This window comes from Microtus ochrogaster, chromosome 4 (assembly GCF_000317375.1).
Source record: "Microtus ochrogaster isolate Prairie Vole_2 chromosome 4, MicOch1.0, whole genome shotgun sequence".
In the NCBI taxonomy this organism is placed as follows: domain Eukaryota; kingdom Metazoa; phylum Chordata; class Mammalia; order Rodentia; family Cricetidae; genus Microtus; species Microtus ochrogaster.
Window position 1 is genome coordinate 70441947 of NC_022011.1, and position 8973 is coordinate 70450919.

The 8973-nt window shown below is 43.9% G+C and overlaps 1 protein-coding gene across 2 annotated transcripts in view; it reads right to left on the reverse strand.

Moving 5' to 3' along the window:
• The window catches only part of Ccdc148 (coiled-coil domain containing 148), a 245091-nt gene that overhangs the window by 49941 nt on the left and 186177 nt on the right, over positions 1 to 8973 (reverse strand). For both annotated transcript variants that reach the window (XM_013355678.2, XM_026778576.1), the window contains one exon: positions 2233 to 2351. In XM_013355678.2, the coding sequence (XP_013211132.1) occupies positions 2233 to 2351 (119 nt within the window). The remainder of the gene's footprint in view (positions 1 to 2232; positions 2352 to 8973) is intronic.

An 8973-nucleotide genomic window follows, 5' to 3' on the forward strand; every position in this document is an offset into this window, starting at 1 on the left:
GCCTATCCTGGAACTAGCTCTTGTAGACCAGGCTGGTCTCGAACTCACAGAGATCCGCCTGCCTCTGCCTCCCGAGTGCTGGCATTAAAGGCGTGTGCCACCACCGCCCGGCTAGGGCGCCTTTTCTAATTGTTCCAATATTATTTGCTAGCAGCAACCAAACATAGCTAAGTTAACAATCTTCAGTTTGACAAACACGTTTTGCTTCCTTCCAGATGGTTGCATTGAACACGTCTGCCCCAAATTCACATGTGCACGCTTTTATTTCCAGTGGCTTTGGGAAAGGGTGAAGCCTTTTACCAGGGCATGAATGTCCTTACAGGAGCAGACATCAGGGCACTTGTCCCTCCTAGTCAATGCATTGAGCCTCCATCAGAGGCGGCTTTCTAAATGCCAGGGAAGAATTCCTCATCAGAACCCTGGCCCATGTTGGGTTTGTAGCCTCCAGAACTAAGAAAATAAATCTCAGATTTCAAAACCTCCTAGGGAACACATTTGTTATGACAGCTCTAGCTGAATAATACAATGGTACTATATTTGGCAGTATACTGAAGGATGTTTGGTTTTTCTTACACTTGTATTTTTGTCTGGGTATGTATAGATAATATATATGTACTTCTTTAAACAGCTGGTAATAGCAATGAATTCCAGATAAGACAGTGCATAAGGACAGGCATCAAGAAGCAGCTTGCATTAATATAAATGGTTTCATTTCTATAAGAATGGCTTTATTACTACATATTTTAAAATATAAATAAAATATATATTTAAGGCGATCAGCTTCTCAGCTTTCAACTGTTTTCCAGCGGACAAGTCGGAGCCTGGAGGAAGGTAAACAACGGATGTTCCCAAGGTCATACACTGTTCAAAGCTGAGTTAAGAATAAAATCCTGAGCTACAGTGCTTGGTCCTCAGCCCTTTTCGCTATGCTGCAGTATGGCTATTTTTTCCTGTTATGTAATACACACTAATCTGATTTTCGTTTTCTTCTTTTCAACCAAAGCTCTGAATCAGCTAATCTTGCTAATTACTAGGACAGGAAGCCGAAGACCGAAAATGGCTCTGCAATCGGAGAAGCTCCCCGCCATGAGAGCCGTTCTATTAGGAGCTCGCCCCAAATGCTGGAACTCCACATCTGCGCTGCTTTCTGTCTCCCTTAAGTTCCCGTGGCTCTCTTTCTCTTCCTGGGGGAGCTTAAACAGCCCCACCAGCCTCCTGACCTTTGCCTTTGCATTGCCCTTTGGTGCAGGCTATGCGGGGGCTCCCATTCACTTCTTTCTGAGTCACATCACAGCTGTCAGAGGATAGCCACTTGTATCTTGGCCTTCACTTGCTGTTTGTCCTTTTGGCTGTTTGACCTGACTTTGAAGCTCCGGCTTTGCTATCCTCTTGGTTCCATACTCAACTCTTAAGGACTGAGACACCGGGAAAACAGTATGATGACGATCCAGGAGATAGTTGTGACAAGGAGCACCTAGAACTCCAGAGACAGGTTCTAATTCTAACTTCTTCCATAGGAACTCCCCCTCAGCCCTAGAGACTTCCTTTGTGTCCCCCTTGATCTCTTTATGTAACAGGGGTTTCCTGATAGGGAATCCAGCTCTTTATTTTTGGATTTTCCTTTCCAAATTATTAGGATTTTTATTGTTCTCTTTTAGGCCCCGATAAGGTAATCTTTAAAAAAAAAAACACTGTTTTAATTTCTTGGTGTAACACATAAACTAAAAAGACGGAGCTCATTATCTCAAATGTCCTGCCCAGCTCTGCAGTCACAGAATTGAAGGAAACTCTAGGGCACATTTTCATATCTGGTGCACAGAGTTCACTGGAACATCAACCCAGCTCTGGGTAATTGTGGATTGTCTTTCTCAGCCTCAGTCACAGTGCGTGGACCCCTTTCTTATTAAAATAATGGTTTCCTCCTCCTGGGTCAAGATATTAAGTCACAGCAGCCACCAGCATCATCTCACTCACGCAGTGGGCGACCAGTTGCCAGAAAGCCCTCGGTGAGGTCGTTAACTAGGAAGCCATCAAAGGACCAGAATAGAGAACTGGAGACTTAAGTATGAAAATGAGAGTTGAAACTATATTATCTATATATCGCCTTATCTATTTGTAGATATAAATATTGAATGGCGATATCTGATGTGAAAGACCCTCGCTCTGATTACTGCTTATCCTAACATCTTGCAGTAGGCGCTCCCCGGGCTCACGATCAAGTCCCTCCCTTACCTTTCTCTGTCTTTCACTGACTGCTCAGCCATGAATGCTGTCAGTTCTTCTAGTCGCTGGAGATCTCTCATTTCCATGTCTTGCCACTTCTGCTGCTTCTCAGCCCAGTATTTCCTTATCTGCCATATAAATGTTACATCAAATTTGAATTAACACTAGACAAAATGGAGGAGGGGGCAACATCATCCAGTCGCTCACACAACAAAGATCAGACTGAAGGATGGACTTTTGTTTATGTTGTGCTTTAGAACTGCCTATAAAATATTGGCAATGGGAAAAAAATAAATGAAAACATAAAGGCACAAGTCTCTGGAACTCTCCTCACTTAACGGTTTCTGAAGTGGAAATGTAGTGTGTACTGAGACCTAGGTTTTAATCTATGGCTGAAATCATCGCCTTTCAGGGAAACACACACGCGCACCACAGTGTGTTTCTGCCTCTAAAGCATATGACCTACCTGTAACCAGGAGTATTTTTATTCTCTTATGGTAATGCAGTCTTTAGCAAATATAACATTTGAAACTATTTTTACCTTAAAAGCGTGGGTTTATTTATGCTAATGGACAGCCGGATGCTAAAAGCTTTATGCTCCCGGGGAAATGGCAGGAGATGGGTGGGAGGAAGGAGGGAAAGAACGAATTAACAAGGTTGTGGTAAAGAGTAGTCTCGACCTATGTGGTAAAACAAAGGTCGTGCTTCTCGGGTTCACAAATGTGGAAGGCATTCTTCTTCCTGAGACCGCTTTGCCTCTCTCAATGGAAGCAAGCAATAGGCACTCTTTGTAGGGAAGAGAAATCATTTTGGGGTTCCACAGTATGCTTAGGCAACTCAAGCTAACAAAAGCCCCTTCTATTACTCTAGGCTGCCATATTGCTGGCTCAAGATGCTGGATCTTGTTAATGAACGACAGAGTGGCACCTCCGTGGTGGCAGGTAGCGGTCCGCAGGGTGCCTGGCTAGCCTCACCTCCAGTGTGGCACTTTGTCTTCTGAGAGTTTGGATATGAAAAGCTAATTGGTTTCCCAGCTGGCCCTAGCAGCATGGTCTTTACCCTGAGAGCCTCTCAAGAGGCAGCCTAGAGAGGCAGTTGAAGGTCACAGTCAGAGCAATGCCACAGCAGCAGGGGAAGGTGGCACAAAGTGGTACCCTTTTCAACATGACTCAAGACAGAGCTTAAAGAGAGAACCCAGAAAGATGCCAGCAACAAAGATGGTGTGTGTGGGGGGGGGGGAGAAACAGTACAGTCCTTGTGATTAATGCCAGGAATCCCCAAGTGTCAGGCAGGATGATAATTATAGCATCTCCATTGCAAGTATAAGTGATCTTTATACTTTTCTGTTTTATTTTGTTTTTGCAAAACAGTATCTTTCATTCTCAAAGTGCTGCTGCTACTTCAAAAGCAAGTTTGAAAAAGAGACAGAAGAGCGCTTTCTCCTGGTCACACCAACACAATGACATGCGCTTTCTCTTGGCACTGGCCTGGGAGAAAGAGCAGCACTCCTCCTGCAGATAGGCTGCTAAAGCCCTGTGGTCTCTGACAGGAATGGGTGTGTTGCCTTTTGCAGACCAGAGAGTATGCGCTATCCCCCTTCCCTCCCTTAATCCCTCCTTTCTTTTCTCCATACCTCAGTTCTTCCTTCTTCCCCTGGCCCTGTCTTCCCACCTCTCCTTTCTTCCTCCTTCTCCTTCTGCAGTCATTGTCATTCATCCTTCGCAGAGCCCAATCCTGAGCTGCACCCTGGGAAACCTGGTCTGAAAGGTTTCTCACAGCTCTGCAGGTCAGAGCACCTCTTCCTGCTGGGACTGCAATCCTGTGGTAGAGAGCTCGGGCTCGCTCACTCGCTCGCTCTCTGACGCAGCATCCCGGGGAGTGCTTTTTGTTTGCTATCAACTCTGACTTTAAGAACACGATCACATCTTTCTCACACATAATTCCATCTAGTCTCCATGTTTGTATTGTCTGAATATGGCACCCTCTGCCTGTTCTTGTCAGTGCTCTGTGTGGCCTTCCAGGGCACCCCCAGGTCCTTGTCAAGCCTTGCAGCACCTGAGTCATAACCTCAAACCCACCCTGCCTGTCTGGGCGACGTTCAAATTTCCTTTCAAGCTGCCATATTTATAGGTCTTCTATGGAACTGTGTTCTCCTTCGGCATTTGACCACCATTGGTTTTTTACTCCTAAAATCTTCAATTATATAGCAACAGACTCTGACAAGAGCTGGCTCCTCTCCACCTCCATCCTCGGGGTTCTAGCTCAGTAGAGTTTGGTTTGACCCTCAACATGAGGCTTTGCTAACTAGTACAACCTCTCTCCTGCTTGATTGCAAAACATGTGATTTACTAATCTTGGCACTTTGAGTGTCTGCTAGAACACTGAATAACCATTTAATTAATGATACAATTGTATGAATAGGTACAGAATTCATGGCTTTGGTGGATCTTCAGTGACGATTTTTTTTTAATGAATTCTTCGTCAATAGTTCCCAATTCCTCAACAACACCCCAAGACACATTCCCTATGTTCTGCGCTCTGTCCTTACCTCCTCTTTCCCACTTTCCACAGGCCACAAGGAAGTTCTAACTTTCCTTCACACTCCACACCAAGGGGACGAAGGGCTAGCCTTCCTTCAGTGCTCATAAGTACACGTTCTAAAGACTCAGAAAAATCCTTACCCCGTGTGCTCTCAACTCTTCAATCTCCCTGCTCTGCCACCTGTCCCTCTCTTTATCCTACCTCAGCTGTCTTGTGCTGCTTCCTCCTCTGCGATACAATTAAACACAGACCTCTCCAGCTCAAATCTTCAAGGAAGAAGACTATTTGGAAACCACAAAGATGGTAGCAACGTGGCATTCAAAGTTTTCTCATTAAAGCATCGAAGACGATTTACTGTTTTCCACTTTTCCGTCTATATTATTCCCCGCTCACAGCATTCTTACCTCTGCCTTCTACAGAGAAAGTGTTTACCAAGCAGCAGGGAAACAAAGAACAATTCTACGCAAGTAGTCAATCCAAATATATTAGTAATGATCCAGGCAAACATGCTGCCTCCTCTGGTGAGTCACCAGAGGATCAAATCAAACAATCATTTCAACTTTTATCAATAATTGGTATTTCTGTATGTTTCCATTAACCTTTAAGTCTATTGTTAAAACATTTTTGGCTTTGGCCCTCATTTGTTCAGTAAATATTCATTAAGGACACGCCTGGAGCCACATACCATACACTACTTACTTGGGATGTGTATTTATAGCATTTTTCATCAAATTGGGACTTAGTAGAGGAAAGACACAGTAAAGAAATAGATGAGTGAACAAGTCGTTAACATATCCTGCTAATTCCTAAGAAGGAAATAAGTAGGGTGATGTTTCTGAAGAGTTCGGGTGGCTTTATTAGATGTCGTGTTCAGATGCTTTCAACGGGACTTTTGGAGGGAAGGTTGAAGGAGGATGGCAAGACAGCCTTTGCGGAGCAAGAGATCAATGGGGGACGTGGAAGCTGTGGATTCAATAGCATTGGTGAGGAACGAGCTCTCGTCTTCTGGAAATCAAGATGAGACTGAACTAAAATTGGCGGGAAAATCTAGGAGGCTACAATTGGTTGGTAAGTCATGCGAGGGTCCAAACTGGAGAGCTGGGGCTCCATGACTCTGACACAAGGAATTTCAATCCAGCAGCGACGAGGTGTGACTCTGCATGGAAAAGGTTCTGCCTGTTAGATGGAGAATGAGGAGTGAGGGGCCAAGGAGGTTGGAGATCACCTGGAAATGTAGGGCAAATGTGGTCACTTGGGCTGAGAACTGGAGCGTAGTGTAATGGGGAGAGGCGCGCTTGAGTGTGGGATCAGCATGCTTGTTAAGAAGCTTTGTATACTCAAGGCCTGGACTAAAGAGCAAGCAGCGAGTCCTAGTATTTTGCTTTAGCAACTGTGAGACTGAAGCATTAGTAACTGAGATGAAAGACTGGGTTCCTAGCAGGCGTGGAAAAGAAGCCGAAGGTCACTTTTTGGCGAATAGCTCCTGATATGCCTACAATACCTCTAAACAGACACAATGGACATCTGGAGGTGTGAACTGCCGCAGGGAGAACTCAGTCCTGGGGGCCCAAATGAAGCATCTATTTACAGGAAAATATCTGCTGTCCAAGACTAGGGAGAAAAGGTGCCAGCCTTATTTACATCTTCATTTTCACAGCTTTTCCTAGGAGAGCGGCTTACCTTCTCACCTCCGCGGTGACATCTCATTATGTTGTCAGGACTGGAGCGAGCAGCAAGCTCCCCTGCAGCAAGGACCCTTGGCTTATTATTCATTATGCTCCTCGCCTTGATTCTTTCACATGGCTCTTTCCTGGGATTGTTCCCGGCCTAGGGAGCCTTAGCTATTTGCCTGGGGTTGTGCTACCCTGCCTTTTTGATTGGGAAACCCCTCTTGGCCCTCTTAAGACTTATCCTTCAGCACTGCCTTCTTAGCCATTCTTCCGTTCCCCTCTCCCAGATACGGCGAGGTGTGCCTGCTAGAGCATCGTTTGTTTCTTTGGCACAGCATTTCCCATACGGATTTTATTATTTAGAGCCGTATTCCTTGTACTTTATACGGTGTCTGGCATACACTGGAGTTTAGATGGTCACTGTTAGATGAGCAGACACTTCTCCTAGTCCCTGGCCCAAGAATAACAGTTGTGGATTGGAACTGGTCCAGCGGTTTTATTTGTAAGAGGGTGAAGTCTGGACTAAGTACTTCCCCAAGGAGTGTTCCATTCACTTCTCATCAATTAATAGGAGCAGAAAGCGTGGATCGAGAATTATTGGCTCTGCAAGCTTCAAATTAAAATCCTGGCTCAGCACGTTCAACTAGACCTTTGAGATACTTGTTGAGACACAGAGCCTAGATGCACTGGGTTTTAGATTTCTTGTGTAATCTTTAAAACATTCAAGTGAAGGCTGTTCAGACAGTTAATGTAAGTGATAAATCGAACGTCAAGTTCTTAACTTGGACATGAAGTTTCTAACAAAACAAAACAAGCTCTCATCGCCCTGCTTTCCTCCGGGGATGCTGATTTGTCCTGGATGCAAGCTGTCCCTTTTCCAGAGTTCCCCATGATGGTCATTTTAGTAGCCTTACACCAGTGAATGTGTGGACAAAGCAAGGAAAATAGTCTCTGCACAGAGTTATGTATCAAAATGCAATACTAGTTTTTCCAGAGCATTTAAAAATTGTTTCTATATCCTATCTTCCTTTAGCAATCTTCAAAAACAATTTGTTTCTTATTAACAATCCTACTAGAAAGCATGGTGTTTATGCTGTAAGCATACATCAGAGTTTACCCTTAAAAAACTTAGACGAGTGTCAAACAGCCATTAAATTCGCCATGAAATAAGAGTTTCTTGCTTATAGATAGAAAGCAGAAGCTTAGAACGAACGCATTATCACAGGAAAAGGGGTGGCCTCTAATTTCAGGCTAGCTGTGTGATATCGAATATTTGAACAAACAGACTTCTGTACCGTGTTCCTGGAGTTATTACCCTCCAGGACTTTAATCACTTTGCAGCAGGAGGTCATAACACTTAACCAGCCAGGCAGACAACATGGGACACAAAGGTTAAAAGATTCAGTCTCTTTTCCAACAAAGCAGTAAGACAAAGCAAACTGTGATTTCGTCTTCTGGTTTTTAATTTATTTAGATAGCTCCCTTTCAACTTACAGCCATCCTTTCTCCTTTTGACCTGTAAAATGCCACCCCATACAACAATGTAGCATTATCATATATAAAAGCATGACAGGGCATTATAATAAACATTCATTTTATACTTTTTCCTGTTAATTTAACACACGTAATACATAATAATACAACCACCTCGGCATTGGTCCATAATTTATGACCTCTTAGAAGGCAAGGGACATTTTTTAAAAATATCTTTCATGGTTTATTTAACTTTATTTTATGTGCATTGGTGTGAAGGTGTCAGATCCCTTGCAACTGGATCTTCAGACAGTTGTGAGCTGCCATGTGGGTGCTGGGAATTGAACCTGGGTCCTCTGGAAGAGCAGTCAGTACTCTTATCCACTGAGCCATCTCTCCAGCCCCTGACATTTCTTATACAATGGCATCTTGTATCTAGTATCATCTTTTAGGAGGAAAATGAAAGACTCACTGTACCAGATTTTATTTTACTTTTGGGCCACCAACCAGCTCCCAAATCATTACACAGAGACTTCCTACTAGTTATGAAATACTCGGCCTTACTCGGCCTTATCTTATGCTTGCCCACCCCTCCCCCAGCTCTGTTAACAACCTGTTTCTCTTCACCTATATTTTGTCTCGGGGCTTTTTCTCCTTCTTTCTGTGTGTCCTGCTTTCTCCACTGCTTCTCCTGTTTTGGCTGGGCGGTGGCTTCCTGACTTCTGGCCCCAGGCGTCACCCTCTCTTTTTCCTTCATCTCTCCTCCTCCTTTCTCAAGCCTAGATTTCTGCTTCTTTCTGCCTGACAGCCCCACCTATCCCTCTCTCTTGCCTAGATATTGGACATTTGGCTTTTTACTAGACCATTCAGGTGCCTCACAGATAGGCAAAGAGAAACAAACAAGAAATAATTATATGTAATTAAACAAATGCAAAGAAATGTAACACACCTTTACATAGAAAGTAATAGTGTGCAGATAAACAAATGTAACACACCTCTACATAGTTAAATAATCTGCAGATAAACAAATGTAACACACCTCTACAAAGTTAGTCTGCAGATAAAC